This window comes from Eretmochelys imbricata, chromosome 2, assembly GCF_965152235.1.
Source record: "Eretmochelys imbricata isolate rEreImb1 chromosome 2, rEreImb1.hap1, whole genome shotgun sequence".
Classification (NCBI taxonomy): Eukaryota; Metazoa; Chordata; order Testudines; family Cheloniidae; genus Eretmochelys; species Eretmochelys imbricata.
Window position 1 is genome coordinate 101,676,385 of NC_135573.1, and position 18,491 is coordinate 101,694,875.

General features: G+C 39.5%; 1 protein-coding gene across 7 annotated transcripts in view; it reads left to right on the forward strand.

Moving 5' to 3' along the window:
• The window catches only part of ZNF236 (zinc finger protein 236), a 181,759-nt gene that overhangs the window by 105,571 nt on the left and 57,697 nt on the right, over positions 1-18,491 (forward strand). For 6 of the 7 annotated variants that reach the window (XM_077810525.1, XM_077810520.1, XM_077810523.1 and 3 more), the window contains 6 exons: positions 589-871; positions 1,489-1,592; positions 8,676-9,041; positions 11,110-11,255; positions 14,959-15,202; positions 17,689-17,868. In XM_077810525.1, the coding sequence (XP_077666651.1) occupies positions 589-871; positions 1,489-1,592; positions 8,676-9,041; positions 11,110-11,255; positions 14,959-15,202; positions 17,689-17,868 (1,323 nt within the window). The remainder of the gene's footprint in view (positions 1-588; positions 872-1,488; positions 1,593-8,675; positions 9,042-11,109; positions 11,256-14,958; positions 15,203-17,688; positions 17,869-18,491) is intronic. The other variant, XM_077810521.1, reaches the window with a different exon arrangement.

Consider the following 18,491-nt stretch of genomic DNA (forward strand, 5'->3'; position numbering starts at 1 on the left):
AGTTTTACTCTAAAAAAAGTGACTTGTAAAAATGGCATTGAGCATTCCATACTATCTAAATTGAGTTCCTTTTTTAAAGTATAAGTAAAGAAATTATTTTCTTCAGGACACCACCCCTGCATATTCCAGCTTGGAATCTGAAAGTCAAGTAGGGTTCTTTCTAGCTTCTAATTCACTAACTATAAAGATTCTGTATTTGAGACTTAATTAACAATTTTTTGATGTGAGTAGAGTTAGAATCCAGTGTACTCTTTCCCATAGCTGTGTTCTCCAGACTAGGCAGTCTCCCATTGAGAATATAGCTGTGTTGTAGTGGAGTTCAGGTTGAGAAAACCTATCAGTAATTTGGTGTAAAATACATTATCAAGATGTTGTAATTTATCATAAAAACAAGCATTATAAAACCAGGAAATTTAGCTTTAAGGTTAAACTTAAAGGAAACCCAAACATGCACAGTTAAGACACCAAACAGCCTTAGCTTTGCCATGTGGACACATCATACAATAACTATATGATTTTGATTAATGCATGTTAGTGTTCATTATTGCAGGTTAGATTAAACTGATTTTCTCTGTGGTTTTTAAATAGTTGTATGTGTGGAAGAAGATGAAGAAAATTCTGAAAGAACTGCTTCCAGAAAGTCTCGGCCTGGTGTCATCACTTTCACAGAGGAAGAAACAGCAGAACTGGCAAAAATTAGACCTCGAGAAAGTGCCACAGTCTCAGAAAAAGTTCTTGTCCAGTCTGCTGCGGAAAAGGACAGAATTAGTGAGATCAAAGATAAGCATGCAGAACTGGAAGCGGAGCCCAAATACGCCAATTGTTGTACTTACTGTCCCAAAAGCTTTAAAAAACCCAGCGATTTAGTCAGGTAAGATGAAGCAGAGGGTCATGCTTTTGGGTGTACTAAGTTCTTTACTGAACATTTAACAGTATTAGCTTTTCATTAAACCTTTTATAGCTAAATTCATTTGTGTCTATCTCACTATGCATTATGGGGACTAACTAGCAGTTATATAGCAATTTTTCATTTCCAAAGTGATTTACTGAAACATAATGGTCTCTGTAATGTTTCCTTGCTATTTCATTCTCTAGAATTGACTACAATTGCTCTCTTCTCACATTTCCATTTCCCTGAATTAAGTTAGTTATTTTAAAATCTTACAATGAATAATTGTATGCAGGTGTTTGGTAACGTAGATTTTTATTGCAGTAAAATTTTGATATATAATATGAAAAATCTACTTGGAGAATGAAAGAGTTGCAAAAATCTTTAAAAAAAATATCCCTCCCCCACCACCCACCCAACAGAACACCCTCTGTCCAAGAGTTCTGAGTATGTAGTATAACCATAAATTTAAGTTTAAGTACCTCAGAACTTTTTAAAGATCTATTAAGATACAAAGTGATTGTTTGGTATGGAAATTGATATGTTTGTTTAAGAAAGTTAACCAACACAAATATTCAAGAAAACATGTTTTTGTCTAGGCATGTTCGTATCCACACTGGTGAGAAACCATATAAATGTGATGAATGTGGAAAGAGTTTTACTGTGAAGTCTACTCTGGATTGCCATGTAAAAACGCACACAGGTCAGTAGGATTTTGAACTTGTGTACTTGCAGCTCCATTAGCTATTTTCTTAATGGGCTCTTTTATCTGTAGGTATTGGAGGATATGGTATATTTCACTATTAAAAGCACAATGTTAACATTTGATAACACTTTTGAGTCCACAATATCTTACTTAGTGGTCGTTGATAAAACCTATTGTTCTAACAAAAGGTTTATGATAAGCCATGTCAAGGAAATATAGCCATGCTTTGCACATATGTATTACTTTCATACCTGCTGGAACAGTCCACCACTTAGGGCTGGTCTTCACTATGGGGAGATCGATGCTGCTGCAATTGATGAAGCAGGGATCAACCACAGAGCGCTCTCTGGTCGACCCCAGTACTCCAGCTCCCCGAGAAGATTAAGGTGAATCGATGGGAGAGCATCTCCAGTCAACGCGGTGCAGTGATGACATTATTTACATAGCTGAAGTACTGTAACTTAGGTCGACTTACCCTGATAGTGAAGACAAGCCCTAAGTGATGCTCTTGGCCAGGAAGGGCAGGGTTTGCGGATTATATACAACTAGAAAAGTTTTGTGTGTACAGCTCATGAGCCAAAAGGTACTTTTTCTTGTCTGATGAGTTTAAAAATGAAACTGACTTAAATATCTTGGAACACTAAGTAGAAAGTGTTTGGGCCATTTTTCTGCAGAAGGAGTTTGGGCTGGCAGTAATAGTCTTTTTCTAAATTGTTACAGTAATTGCAGTGTCTGACCATGACTAGCATCAGTATATTGTAAATACCCGTATTAATAGACTTCTACCATAATATGTGTGTGAATTAACAAAACTCTTTGTCTGAGTATCTTTTTGTATGTTTGTTATGGCTGAACTTTTACAACTTATTCATACAGGCACTTCTGAAGTAATTTATTACTCCTGGAAGTAATGGTTACAGAATCAGTATGTTGTGTAATAATGCTCTTTCTGACCATGTAAAAAAGTGATGTATAGTGCCATAACCTAAGATTATTGTGCTTTCTGAAGATCCCTTTCACTCCAAGGGAGCGGTATTTTTCCCCCCACTGTCTAACAAACTCTGGACAGTATATGTGTTGATGAATGTTATCCCAAACTTGTTTCACTGAACAAAAGTGACCTCCTTGTTGGGGCTATACAATCTTTCCCTAAATAGTCTGAGTTGCAATTCAAGAATTTAATAAACGGTCCTGTGACATCAGTTGAAGCCACATCTTGACTAGTAACAATTCTAGACCAAACAGGCTTCCACAGCCTCGGTATTCAGTTGTAAAGAGTTGTGGATTGGGCCACCCACAGAGTGTCTGGAAGCAGGTTAGTCTTGCCATAAAGAACTGAGTTTAACTTGTTCAGGAGTTAGTTTGAGAGTTTGTCAGAGGAAATGGCCAATAGTAGTCATGGTTCACTCATCATCCACTTGGTTGGCTGAAATCCTTCCTTCAGTCAGTCTGAGAGGTCTGAAATGTTATTCTTCTGTGTTATGGGTGTCTGTGTATACCAGGGATCTCAAAATCAAATCACCGCAAGGACCACATGAGGACTAGTATATTGGCCCAAGGGCCGCATCACTGAAACCTTTTCATACAATGATACAAAAGTGTAGTCAAAAATGAAAAAAATGAAGAGTAATATAGTATGCTATTAAAAGTCAATGTATTAACTTTTTTAAAACTGTAATGTGAAGAGGGGTTTTAATAAAATATGAACACCTGTAACTATTCTTTGTGGTCAGTAACGCTGATGATGATCTACAGTAACAGTCTATCAAAATAGCTGTAATAGCAGGAACTTTTTAAAGTAACTATTCATACAAAATACATTTAACAAACATCGTTCCCAACTACTCACAGCAAAGAATCATACATGCTGAACTTCGTACCTCAGACTGCTCATCTAGTCCAGGAGGCCCCTCCACTTCCCTGCCCCCATTCCAACCCCTTTCCGAAAGCCCTGCCTCAACTCCGCCCCCTCCCTGCCCCTAATCCATCTCCTTCCCCATGTCTCTGCCCCAGCCTCGCCTCTTCTCCGCCTCCTCCCCTGAGAGTACAGCGTCCCCGCTCCTCCTCCCTCCCTCCTGGAAAGTCCTAAGTGCCTCCAAACAGCTGTTTGTTGGCGGGAAGCGCTGGGACATAAGCGGAGGAGCGGGGATGCGGTGCACTGTGGGGGGAGGGGAGCTTGGTTGCTGGTGGAGTCAGCGCCTATGGCGGGCCATGTGTTTGAGACCCCTGGTATATACTGTGCTGCCTCCAGTCCTTGTTTGGATAGGAAAGAACAAACATTGTAAAGTATGGGAGTTTCAGGTAGTGCTTTACTTGAGCAACGATGTGCCAGAACCACACTGCTACTTCTTCGACTGATTGCACATATCCATTCCACTATACGTGAATGTGTGCACAGTTATCACAGATTTTTTCCCCCTCAGCAGTACCTGTCTGGCCCTCTGCTGCCACCTGCCACTGCATGCAATTATAAGGTGTGGAGCTGCCTCTCGCCCCCCTCAGTTCCTTCTTACCACCCATAATGGTTGTTAGCTTGATTCTAGCCTTGCTGCTGCAAGTTCTTCTTCAAATAGTGTCCCTATGGGTGCTCCACTGTAGGTGTGGTTAGCGTCTCTGTGCCTGGGATCAGAGGTCTTTGGTAGCATTTCCTGTCTTGTGCTGTGAACGGCGTCTATATAGTGCTGTGTGGTCCAGCCACCTTCAGATCCCTCTCAACTGCCCTTGGTCTGGGGCGGTATTCCTAGCAGAGCCCTTTGTTTGTCCAAGAACCTTTAGTAATATTAGTGCTTCCGTTGCAAGTTCGTAGTTATTGGTTATTTCTTTTATTTTTCTCTCTCTCTTCTACCCCTTATAAATAAATTTTAAAAAATTCCCTTTTCTCTTTCCTCCCTATCTCCATGAGTGACAATCACTCATGGTGCTTATGCTGAGTGAGAGGGGCACTTATCAAAAAAGTGCGGCCACTGCGTCAAATTGAAGGCATAGTCCAGAAAGGACTGTGAATTGAGACTAAAACTTCTACTAATGGAGAGCTGAGTGCTACCAGCCTCAGACCCTGGACCCAATACCTCTCCTATGCAGTGCTCACTATTGGCATCGTCATCAGCCAACCCCCACTCGCTGCCTACTACTAAAAGACAATTTAAACTCTCACTCAGATGAGAAGAAATGGCCCCGAGCTCACCCACCAAGGAGCCGTCTCAAAGAAAGGCACCCCCTACGAGGTCATAGCCTCAGTATCTTTGGGGACGCCTATGACCATCCGATTACCTGCAGCACTGACGCTAACGAGAGGTCCAAGGCAGGGCCACGTAAAGGAACACTGTCACTTGGGACCGAGAAGGACAGTTCAAGGATCTCAAAATTGGCACTGAACACTTCAACAAGCGACTTTGAGTGCATCAGCGCTGTCCAAGCCCTTTGTGCCTGTGAAGCACGTGGCACCATCTACTGGTTGTTCAACAGAAAGCATTCCACCTTTGGCACCAGCAGTATCCACAATTTCTGCACCAATACACACAACCACTGGTTGCTCCTGCCGGTACTGCAAGAGTTCCGATGTGCGAGAGACCTGATAGTCTCTGATACCCCAGAGTCGCTGCTCCTCTGAACTGAGCTTTCCATTGTTCATGCCTCTCCTCTGGATACCCAACTCATACCACATCATTCTCCTTCACACTAAGGATGACACCACCCTTCTCTAGTGAGGAGGGAATACTCCATTGCTCCTTGCACCCTACCATCATATCAAGGGTCTTGACACAGAGAATCATATTACCACTCTCGATATCCAGCCAGAGACCAGAATTGACCAGGTCCCTGATATGGACCCCCATGGATGTAACTCCATGTGCTAATTCCTACACATTGGCCCTATGGGGACCCTTGGGCCACGTATAGGTCACGCTTTCCCAAACTGCCAGGAGATCAGACACAGGCACCAAATACATTGTCCATCCTCATCAATCTCTAGGCTTCCTGACCCAGACCCAGATTTGTTAGAAAAGCACGAGGAAGAAATGGAGGAAGTTGTTATACCACCAGGCAATATTACTTCATCCTACCCTGACGAGGCCATCATGTCACCACCTCCAACACTGGCTGATAATTTTAAACATTTTCAAGAACTGTTCCATAGGATTCAAGATCCTACTGGAGGAGGTTAGACAGCAACAACACAAGTTGCTTGTCATCTACAGGTCTCCATGTCGGCAAAGATAGCATTTCCGATCAAGGAGGCCTTGTTGGACCCAGCCAAGGTAATATGGCAGACCCCAGCATCAATACCACCTGACTTTAAGCGAGCACACAAAAAGTACTATTTCCCTGCAATGCCCATGGAATTCCTATTCTCCCATCTTACTCCCAACTCCCTTGTGGTCAATGTGGTGCCATGAGAAAGGACAGCAACACCAGGACAATCCTATCTAACAGGAACGGGAAGAGATTAGATCTCTTCAGTCGCAAGGCATATTTCTCAGCTATGCTCCAGTTTCACATTGTTAATTATGAAGCAATTCTAGCCAAATATAGTCATATGACCTATTCAAAATTCACTGAATTCAGTCAACATTTCCCAGAGGACGAAAAAGACCAGCCTGATCCATCGTGACGTCTGTGGTAATGAGGTAGGCCTCCATGGTGCATCTTTCAGGATTTCCCAGGAAGGTGGAAGACATGCCGTTTGAAGGACTTAAAACTCTTTATTGAACGCACTGATGAATACCTTCATTTATTGAAGGATTCCAGAACGATGCTGCATTCACTCAGCATTTGCACACCAGCATCAAAGAGAAGACTGAGTAGATATCAACCTCCACATTTCACCCCTCGACAGCATTATGATCCACAACATAGGCGACAGAGACCTCCTCCCAAACTCAGACAGCAGGTGGCAATGCCCTATCCATCCTCCACCAAGCAATCATTTTGAAGATTTAGTCAAGGACCTGAGATTCCCCCGGATCTAGGTATGGCAACCATCTGAATTAATCCATCAGTTTGGCAACCGTTTGACTCCCGTCTATCAGTCATGGTGACAAATCACCTCCAACAAGTGGGTGTTGGCAATCGTCAGCAATTCTATTCCTTGCTCTCTCCCCCCTCCCCATCCCTCTTCAGGGACCCTTCTCACGGACAGCTTTTGCGAGAAGACATAAACCACCTTCTGTGACTGGGAGCTGTAGAACTGGTCCCATTCCAACACAGAGGCGAAGGTTTTTATTCCCACTATTTTCTAATCCACAAGAAATCTAGCAGGTGGAGACCGATCCTAGGCTTGAGGAACTTCAACAAATTGGTCAAAGTACGTCATTCTGTATGGTCATGTTATCAACAATAGTCCCAGCACTGGAATGGGGACTAGCTCTCGGCCCTCGACCTCCAAGATGCATACTTCCATATCACCATACACCTTTCCCATAGATGGTTCCTTAGATTTGTCCAGGGTCTAACCATTACCAATACAAAGTACTATCCCTTGGCCTCTTGACAATGCCCAGGGTATTTTCCAAAGTCCTCGTAGTGGTGGCGGTGCATCTCTGCAAACAAGGGATTATAATATTCCCATATTTAGATGACTGCCTCATCAAGGCTCTGTCAAGAGTCGACATGTTCCAAGGCATAAGAACAACAATGGATCTTTTCTCGAAATTCAGCCACTAGATAACCATGCAAAAAACAACACTGACATCAGTTCAACCTCTGAAGTTTATTTGGGCCCAAGCTGGATGCTATAAAGGCCATAGCCTTCCTCCCAGCTCACAGATTTTCCACGATAATCCTTCTCATCTCTACTGTGAGAACCAGTCCACAGATCTCCACCAGAACTTGTCTACAGTTTCTCAGTCATATGGAGGCAGCCACATTTGTGGTAAAACACACCAGACTACACATGCGCTGCCTGCAGGGATGACTACGAACAGTGTATGTACTCCACAGACACAGCCTGCACAAACCTCTCTCGTTACCACTCAAAGTCAAAGACTCATTAGACTGGTGGATGCAACCGTGAAATGTCTGCATGTGAGTTCCTTTCATCCAACCACCACTGTCCTTGATACTGATGACCAATGCCTCCCTACTTGGTTGGGGAGCACATCTACAGACCTATACATTACAGGGCACGTGGTCTCCCTCGGAATCCGGATTGCACATCAACTTCTAGAATTATGTGCAGTCCGCAATGCATGCTTACACTTTCTACCAATTATCAGATGGCCATAAGAGAAGTGATGGACAACATCACCTGCATGTTTTATATTAAAAAATGGGGGAGGTGAGGTCCCAATCCCTGTGAACAGAAGCACTAAAATTATGGAACTTGTGTATCTAACATGGCATCAACATCTCTGCCATATATCAACCTGGATACCAGAACACAATGACAGACTCACTGAGCAGGAGATTCTCACAAGAGGGAGTCAGACACAAGAGCCCTACAACACATATTGAACCACTGGGGATTCCCAAACATAGATTTGTTCAGCACACTCGAAAACGCTGACTGCCTATTATTCTGCTCAAGAGTGGGTCTGGGTCACCAGTCTCTGGGAGATGCCCTCCACATTACGTGGGATGCACCTCTCATTTATACTTTTCCACTCTTTTCCCTACTGTTCACAGTGCTTCACCAGGTACAAGTGGAATAGGCCAGAGTTGTTCTCATAGCTTCAACATGGTCATGACATAGATGGTATCCTTACCTCATGCTTGTGGCAGTCTGTCCACCAATCACCCTGCAGTTGACTCCAAACCTCCTCTTGCAGGATACAGGCCAAATTCCCCATCTGAAGGCATGGTTCCAGGATCTGGAAATTAATCTGTTGAGAGGATGTAAAAGAGATTCTTTTAAAAGGCAGACATTCAACAACTCCTTATATTTACCTACCTACATGGAAAAAATTCTGGACTTGGTGTGAGACCAAACATATCTCAGCTTTTTGGAAATGTCCAATATTTTTTAACAATACTGCTAATTGAACTTCCTTTTCATATTTGTTTAGAACTCTGACTGTTACGTTGTTATACAGTACTGGTAATTATTGATTATTTCTTCTTTTGCTCTCTCTTGTTGTTCAGGTCAGAAGCTCTTCAGTTGTCATGTATGCAGTAATTCTTTTTCTACCAAAGGGAGTCTAAAAGTGCATATGCGGCTGCATACAGGAGCAAAGCCATTTAAGTGTCCACACTGTGACTTACGGTTTCGTACTTCAGGACGCAGAAAAACCCACATACAGTGTCACTATAAACCAGAAACCAAGAGGGTCAGGAAGCCTGTGACCCGTACATCTGCTGAGGGCCTACAACCAGTGAATCTTCTTAATTCTTCCACCACAGACCCCAATGTTTTTATCATGAATAACTCTGTTCTGACAGGTCAATTTGATCAAAATTTGCTTCAGCAAGGACTTGTGAGTCAGGCGATCCTTCCTGCTTCTATGTCAGGTAAAAATGAATACTTTCATTTGGGTTTAGTTAGCCAAAATACTAAGCTCTGATTTCTGTTAGAGAAAGTTTACAGACATATGCCAAATTGTAGTTCTTGTTCAGATAAGACTTCCACTGAAACTGTGATTTGACTCTTCCTCATAAAGTGGTGCTTTCACGGGTGAAGGTGGTGCTTTCAGCAGTGAAGATATCATGTAGTCTGTCTGTTAAGGATTCATTATTCTCAGGGGAGTAGAGAACTTACTCAAGTTATGATTTAAAAAAAACAAAAGCTCCCCATGTTGTTGTGATATTGCAGTAGTGCTATACACAAAAATGAGGACAGTATAGATGAAATAGGAGCCTAAATTAGAGATTCCACATTCTGATATATTTTAATTAAATTCTGTTGCTTTTTCCTGTAAAATAAGAGAAAATTAATGTTTTATGTAAACAGTTCATTTTAAAAATATATTTTTAACCTTAAGTGTTACGTGATAAAGAGAGGAAAATTAATTTACATTAGTTGTGGATATGGAAAAAGCATTTTAAATACACAACTTTTACAGTAGCACAGATCCCTCCCTACAGTTAATTGTTCAGAGCAAAAATTAACAAAAATATTACAATGAGCAATGCAGAAGAAATTAACATAAGTATAGGATAATATTTTCAGAAGAGACTTAGACATTTCGGCGTCCAAGCCTTATTGAAAATAAATGATGTTAGCGTCCTAAGCATTTTTGAAAATGAGACTTAGGCATCTAAAGCACTTTTGAAAATTTTGCCCATTGAGCCTTCTTTATAGGCAAGGATTTCCCACAAATTTACTGCCATTTTCATAAATGCTTACATATCCATCAAGTTGTAACCACCACCATTCTAGCCTGTCTAGTTGGATCTTAGTCTGTTATGTAGAACTGGGTGAAACTGACTGATTTCATTTCACACAATATTGGTAAACATTAATTGTCAGGTTCAATTTGTGGGAGTTTTACATCCTTTTGAGTTTTGGTTGAGCAGAAAGAGGGGCCTTCAGAATATTCATTTACCTCAGAATGGGGTAATGAACCTTATAAGCAGTATCTAAAAAGCATTCCTGGTGCTGCAGGTTGCCCAGTACTCTACAGATATTTCCTGTAGATGTAGTGGGGAGCAAATTTATCTTTCTGGCAGCACAAAGATTGAAAATAGGGAAAGCAGGACAGATGGCAGTCCATCTGGCTATTAAAATGGTTCTTATCTGACTTGGGAAAGGACATTTTTTGTTTATTGTATAGTTTTTAAAAGATACACCCAGTATTGAATGGAATATCCTTCTAAATTATAACAGTTTAACACAGGTCAGATTTGAAATCTTTACATGTATTTAAATTCTACCCACACAAGCATTTATTGAGACATAGGTGGAACTTTGAACTACAGTGTTGCTGTACTATGGATAAACTTTCAAAGAACCTTCGTATGTGCATGCATATTCAAACTTTGTGGTGCAACCATTTGCAAATCTGTGTTTTACATTCAGAGAGGGTGGAAGTTCAGAAAGTGAAAATATTGAAATATTTGGACCTTTGTTTCTAGAATTCCAAAGTCATTCTGAAACTTTTCTACTTTATGAAAGAAGCTGGTCACTGCTTTCAGAGTAACAGCCGTGTTAGTCTGTATTCGCAAAAAGAAAAGGAGTCCTTGTGGCACCTTAGAGACTAACCAATTTATTTGAGCATGAGCTTTCGTGAGCTACAGCTCACTTCATCAGATGCATACCGTGGAAACTGCAGCAGACTTTATATATACACAGAGAATATGAAACAATACCTCCTCCCACCCCACTGTCCTGCTGGTAATAGCTTATCTAAAGTGAGCAACAGGTTAAATACTTTGATTTTTTTCCCCCCAAATGCATTATGCAGATTTGTTATAAATTTAAAAAATGGAGCACTGACTACTTGAATCTAATTTATTTTTCTTGGTTCACAGAATTGCAAATACTTAGATATTTCAGAATGATTTCATTTAAAAAACCTGGATAAAAAGGAGACCAACAATGATAAAGAAAAAATTATAATATGACTATTTTCTTTGGTAGCTGGAGGTGACTTAACTGTGTCCTTGACAGATGGTAGCTTGGCCACCCTTGAAGGCATACAGTTACAGCTTGCTGCTAATCTGGTTGGACAGAATGTTCAAATTTCTGGAATAGATGCTGCCAGTATTAACAACATCACATTACAGGTAGGTTATTATTAATTTCTGTTAATAAGAGTGGATGGAGTGTCATGTGTGTAGACTACCTGTGCCCTGGCAGAGCCCTGTTGACTTCACTTCACTGTACAGGGTGTAATGATTCCATGTTGTACAGTATTAAAAATATTGTGTGTGTGTGTGTTGAAAATAAAACTTAGGCCACTGCAAACCAGAAACCCTTTTTTCTGAATATTTTATGCAAATTAGAACTTGCTTTTTATCCGGTAATAACGTTGGTTTTCCAAAGCATTTTAGTTCAAATTTTCCTCCTGTTTACAGTCTTTCTTTCACGGAATGTTCTCCCTCTTAATGCAGGAAACCTGTATTATTCAGCACCCTCCATGTCTAAATTTGTTATTTAATTTTTGGACAATAAAGTTGTGAACATAATCCAGCAGAAATGTTTGCTTAAAAAAAGAGCAAGAGAAAATTCTTGGCTTCAACCAATTTTCAGTGCTTACTCTGAACACACTGTGGTGAAAAATGGACTTGGTGTAGTTTTATTGGTTTTAAACCTAAAACAAGAACTTCCATATGTAAATCTGAATTACATATACTTAAATACAGTGTGTATATAAATAAACTAGGGCTGTTGATTAATCGCAGCTAACTCACATGATTAACTCAAAAAAATTAATCACACTGTTAAACAGTAGAATACCAATTTAAATTTATTCAATATTTTGGATGTTTTTATACATTTTCAAATATATTGATTTCAATTACAACACAGAATACAAAGTATATAGTGCTCACTTTATATTATTTTTGATTACAAATATATGCACTATAAAAATGATAAACAAAAGAAATAGTATTTTTCAGTTCACCTCAGACAAATACTGAAGTGCAATCTTTTTATCGTGAAAGTGTAACTTACAAATGTATATTTTTTTTGTTACATAACTGCACTCAAAAACAAAACAATGTGAAACTTCAGAGGTACAAGTCCACTCAGTCCTACTTCTTGTTCAGCTGATCGCTAAGACAAACAAGTTTGTTTATATTTATGGGAGATACTGCTGCCTGCTTCTTATTTACAATGTCACCTGAAAGTGAGAATGGACATAGAATCATAGAATATCAGGGTTGGAAGGGACCTCAGGAGGTCATCTAGTCCAACCCCCTGCTCAAAGCAGGACCAATCCCCAATTAAATTATCCCAGCCAGGGCTTTGTCAAGCCTGACCTTAAAAACTTCTAAGGAAGGAGATTCTACCACCTCCCTCGGTAGCGCATTCCAGTGTTTCACCACCCTCCTAGTGAAAAAGTTTTTCCTAATATCCAACCTAAACCTCCCCCACTCCAACTTGAGACCATTACTCCTTGTCCTGTCCTCTTCTACCACGAGAATAGTCTAGAACCATCCTCTCTGGAACCACCTCTCAGGTAGTTGAAAGCAGCTATCAAATCCCCCCTCATTCTTCTCTTCTGCAGACCAAACAATCCCAGTTCCCTCAACCTCTCCTCATAAGGCATGTGTTCCAGACCCCTAATAATTTTTGTTGCCCTTCGCTGGACTCTCTCCAATTTATCCACATCCTTCTTGTAGTGTGGGGCCCAAAACTGGACACAGTACTCCAGATGAGGCCTCACCAATGTCGAATAGAGGGGAATGATCACATCCCTCGATCTGCTGGCAGTGCCCCTACTTATACATCCCAAAATGCCATTGACCTTCTTGGCAACAAGGACACACTGCTGACTCATATCCAGCTTCTCGTCCACTGTCACCCGTAGGTCCTTTTCCTCAGAACTGCTGCCTAGCCATTCGGTCCCTAGACATTCGCATGGCACTTTTGTAGCCGGCATTACAAGGTATTTACATGCCAGATATGCTAAACATTTGTATGCCCCTTCATGTTTGGCCACCATTCCAGAGGACATGCTTCCATGCTGATGATGCTCGTTAAAAAAATAATGCATTGATAAATTTATGACTGAACTCCTTGGGGGAGAATTGTATGTCTCCTGTTCTGTTGTATTTGCATTCAGCCATATATTTCATGTTATAGCAGTCTCAGCTGATGACCCAGCACATGTTCGTTTTAAAAACACTTTCACAGCAGATTTGACAAAGTGCAAAGGTACTAATATGAGATTTCTAAAGTTAGCTACAGCACTCTACCCAAGGTTTAAGAATCTGAAGTGCCGTCCAAAATCTGAGAAGGACGAGGTGTGGAGCATGCTTTCAGAAGTCTTAAAAGAGCAACACTCAGATGTGGAAACTACAGAACCCAGAAAAAGAAAATCAGTCTTCTCTTGGTGGCATCTGACTCAGATGACGAAAATGAACATGTTCGGTTCCCACTGCTTTGGATCGTTATTGAGCAGAACCCATGGTCAGCATAGATGCTTATCCTCTGGAATGGTGGTTGAAGCATGAAGGGACATATGAATCCTTAGCGCATCTGGCACATAAATATTTTGTGACACTGGCTACAACAGTGCCATGTGACCCCCTGTTCTCATTTTCAGGTGACATTGTAAACAAGAAGTGGACAGCATTATCTCCTGCAAATTGTAACCAAACTTGTTTGTCTGAGTGAAGGGCTGAAGTAGGACTGAGTGGACTTGTAGGTTCTAAAGTTTTACATTGTTTTATTTTTGAATGCAGTTTTTTTTGTACATTATTCTACATTCGTAAGTTCAACTTTCATGATAAAGAGATTGCACTACAGTACTTGTATTAGGAGAATTGAAAAAATATTATTTCTTCTGTTTTTTACAGTGCAAATATTTGTAATAAAAATAAATATAAAGTGAGTACTATACACTTTGTAGTCTGTTGTAAATGAAAGCAATATATTTGAAAATGTAGAAAACATCCAAAAATATTTAAATAAATGGTATTATATTATTGTTTAACAGTGCGATTAATCGTGATTAATCTTTTTAATCACTTGAGAGCCCTAAGATAAACATATATAAATGTAAAATTTGAAAGTTATCTAAGATACCAATTTATAAAACTTGAGGGTGGGTGTACATAATTTAATAAAACACAAAAGTAAGTATATAACTCTAGCAAGGGTGGAAAAATAAGTTATTCCTACTCTCAGTCCACTCTTTTCCTCTACTCCCTTTCACCTTCACTGTCAAATAACTGAGGAAAGTGACCTGAAGGCAATACAGAGGAAATACTGAGTTCCAACAAGAGAACATCCTGCAACTAGTCCCTTCATGTTTAAATCTAATGATTTGTTACAGCTGCTCAAACTTGCTGATCTCAATTGCTATGGCAGACCTGGAGAAAGAGGCACTTGCATCTTAGCTGGCGCTTAAACCATTTATGACTTCATCCGATGAAGTGAGCTGTAGCTCATGAAAGCTTATGCTCAAATAAATTGGTTAGTCTCTAAGGTGCCACAAGTACTCCTTTTCTTTTTATGACTTCAGTATGTCATAGGCAACTCTTTGAATTGCATTAAAAACAAATAGGAAGCCAAAGTAATTGCTGAGGAACAGTTGTTACTTTTTTTTTAATCCTATTTCATTGCTTAACAAGTCATCAGCTGCATTCTGCACCAGATTTCGTAAGTGACATGTAAGTATGGCAAGGTCCAGATTCAAAAGGAAAGGTTCATGTCTAAACAGGCAGAGGGACTTAAAGGCATTTTAAGGACTGTCACCTGGAATTCTGGGTTTATATTAACTTTTACATATCGATATCTGGCTCTCTTGGTTTTCAGATTGATCCCAGTATTTTACAGCAGACACTACAACAGAGTAACTTACTTGCCCAGCATCTAACTGGGGATCCCAGTATGGCTCCGCAGAACAACTCCCTCCAGACAACAGACAGCACGGTGCCAGCTAATGTGGTTATCCAGCCCATATCAGGCTTGTCTTTACAGCCCACAGTAACATCTTCAGCTAATATGACAATAGGACCACTGTCTGAGCAAGACTCTGTGTTAACAACTAACAGTAGTGGTAAGAAGTGTTAATAGCCCCTTTTCTCTTGCCTTTGATGGTTTTTTTGGCCATAATTCTTAAATCATTTATTGATGGAAATCTTGGTATTGGTTAACTTGCTCTTAGCCCTCTAGACTTCATGAAATAAATAAATTGATATTGGTATTAAATGCGTTGCTGCTTTAAGTTTGATGATAAAATACACAACTCCATAAAGAGAGTTCTATTTGTACAACATAAACATCAGGAGCCTGATTTTTAAAAATTTACTCATATTTTCCAGGCACACTCTGACCTCTAATTTTGTGATTGTATTTGCAAATTAGTTATCTAAATGTTAACATTTGTGCCTATAGGTTAGAGTGGATGCCAGGTCTAGGCTCCTTTATAAACTTGGTCCATTGAATGCAAGCTATTTCTTTGTTACAAGTGTGACTCATTTAGGTTAGAAGCCCGTATGAGTCCCAAAGACTTTGCCATCTTCTGTGTGCTGTACTGTGCTAAACATGTAGTTTGCACTCAACAAAACAATAAAATTTGATCAACAATACTAGTTTGAGAAAACAGCTAAGTGCATAACAGAGGAAATCCCAGAAATAGGGTTACACGTAGAGCTGGCTGAAAAATGAAATTTCTGTCCCATAGAAAATGAGATTTCAAAATTTGTTTCCATTCTGAATTGGTGTGAAAAGTCGAAATCTCAGAATTTTTCATGAAATGAAATATGCTGAAACATTTCATTTTGATGTTATCAAAACATTTAGTTTCAATAAGGTAAAAACTTTTAAACTTTGTTTTGATTTGTTGTATTATAATGTATAATAATATAAAAGTCGAAACAAAATGTGTTGACCTGATCAAAACTAGCCATTTGAATTTCATCTCATCAAAATTTTCACAAAATCGATATCTTCCCACAAAATATTTAAATTTTATTTTTGATGGAAATCTTTTCTGTTGGAAAATTTTCACCCAGCTTTAGTTACAAGTTAACTGTCTGTTTTGATAGTCTACATGATTACATACTTTTTCTCATGTCGTAGAAATTTTTTTCTATAACTTTAGAACTCCATGTTTAGCCTCAGTAATTAAACTGATAAGAACAGATTTAAAAATTGTATTAAGCTAATGTTAAAATTATATAGATTCATAGATATTAAGGTCAGAAGAGACCGTTATGATCATCTAGTCCGACCTCCTGCACAACGCAGGCCACAGAATCTCACCCAGCCATTCCTGCGAAAACCTCTCACCTATATCAGAGCTATTGAAGTCCTCAAATCGTGGTTTAAAGACTTCAAGGAGCAGAGAATACTCCAGCAAGTGACCCGTGCCCCATGCTACGGAGGAAGGCGAAAAACCTCCAGGGCCTCTTCCAATCTGCCCTGGAGAAAAATTCCTTCCCGACCCCAAATATGGCGATCAGCTAAACCCTGAGCATATGGGCAAGATTCACCAGCCAGATACCCAGGAAAGAATTTTCTGTAGTAACTCAGATCCCACCCCATCTAACATAATACGCAGGTTGAGAAAAAAGCATGTACATCTGGGTATAGTGCTTAGATTATCCACAAATACAAAGTTTGTTTAAAACTCATAAGATACATATAGTACATAATCTATAATAACTCAAATTTAGATCAATGTAATGATACAGTTTAGATATTAGGGTACATCACTCATGATGAGTTATACAGAGGGTTGGTTGTAGAAAGCAAATATAGGAATGAGTGTAGATTGTCCCTCAGTAACTGTATCATCCTGTATGAACTAAAAGCATAGAATGAAAATAGCCAAAGTAGCCTTTTAGCTATGTGCAGTGTAACCTAGTTTGATTGGAATGTTGGTTAGTAGTAAAGTACTGTTTATACGCGAAGTGTAGTTCTTCTTGAAGAGTCATGACAGATTTTGGAAAAATAAAACTGATTTTCCCTAGTATATTCAAAGTCATGTCTTAATGAGGGTGGTTTCCCTGTCAGACTACAACTTCATACAGCTGTTGAGGCTAGTGTGGGTAGTTTTTCACTCTTTTTTTCATTCTCAAAAAAAGCCTAGCTGTTTTGTTTTATTTTTGAAAATTCAAGCAATCTTTTAGCAAAGAACAGGCTAGAAAACATTGGTGAAAGCTTTTGAAATTGGAAAAATTGAAAATGGGGTTTAGAATGGAGGTACTAAAACTATAACTGTCATTAGCTGTCCAGCTACAATAAAATAAGCTTAGCACTGTATCTTGCAGAGTTGTACTTTTATACAGTTATAGATGTGTACTATAACTTGCAGCACAAAGACAGGTTACCAAAAAGATTTGAAAGTTTAGGAAAGTAAAGATTGGTTAGCAACAATGTCTTATTCAAAACACAACTTTAAACAGCTTAGTATTGTTGTAAAGCCCAGGATTTCATTGGTTGTTTAAAAATATTTTATTTTTTTAAAGAGATCTGTATTCATTCTACAAAAAAAGTACCGTCATGTATTTATTTTTTCCCTCCCAACTTATATTTTAGGTGCACAGGATCTCTCTCAAGTCATGACCTCACAGGGTATGGTGTCCACTTCGAATGGTCAGCATGAGATAACATTGACCATAAATAACTCAAGTTTGAGTCAAGTTCTAGCTCATGCTGCTGGATCCACCACTACAAACTCATCAGGAAGCCCACAAGAAATTACCCTCACTATATCTGGTTAGTATTTTTATCACTGGTCAATCATTCTTAGTTCCCATCCAAAATGCTAGCTATACAATTACATTTGCTGGATATTTTATTAGAGGGTGAAATCATTTGTTTCTACTGCCTGCAAGTTTAGCCTAAGGCTATATCTGCACTACAGACCTCTGCTGGCTTAGCTATGTTGGTCAGGGATGTGAAGAATGTGATTCCCGACTGACATAGCTATGCTGTAGAAAGTGCCTAGCATAGATGCAGCTCTACTGGCCATAGTTGTGCCCTCACTGATAAATCTTGTTTTGTTTGTGTGGGCTGGTTTTACTATACTTATACCTAATACATACAGCTTTGCTCGTATAGCTTTGTGTATGCTAGAAGTGCTTTGCTGGGATATATACTGTGTACCTTTACTGATAAAGCACTCCTAGTGCAAACGTGGCTTTAGTTTGAAGTATTTTTGATTCTCCAAGGCTAAAGATAGCTTCCCCAGATCTTCTTTTTTTTTTTTTTAATGTTGAATAGCATTGATCTGAAGATGGTCTTATTAGACTCAGTCCTTTCCTTATTATATTACTATAGATATTTTGCTTTTTAAGACTCTGGGTATGTCTGTAGTTCAAGTTGGAAGAAAAAACTAT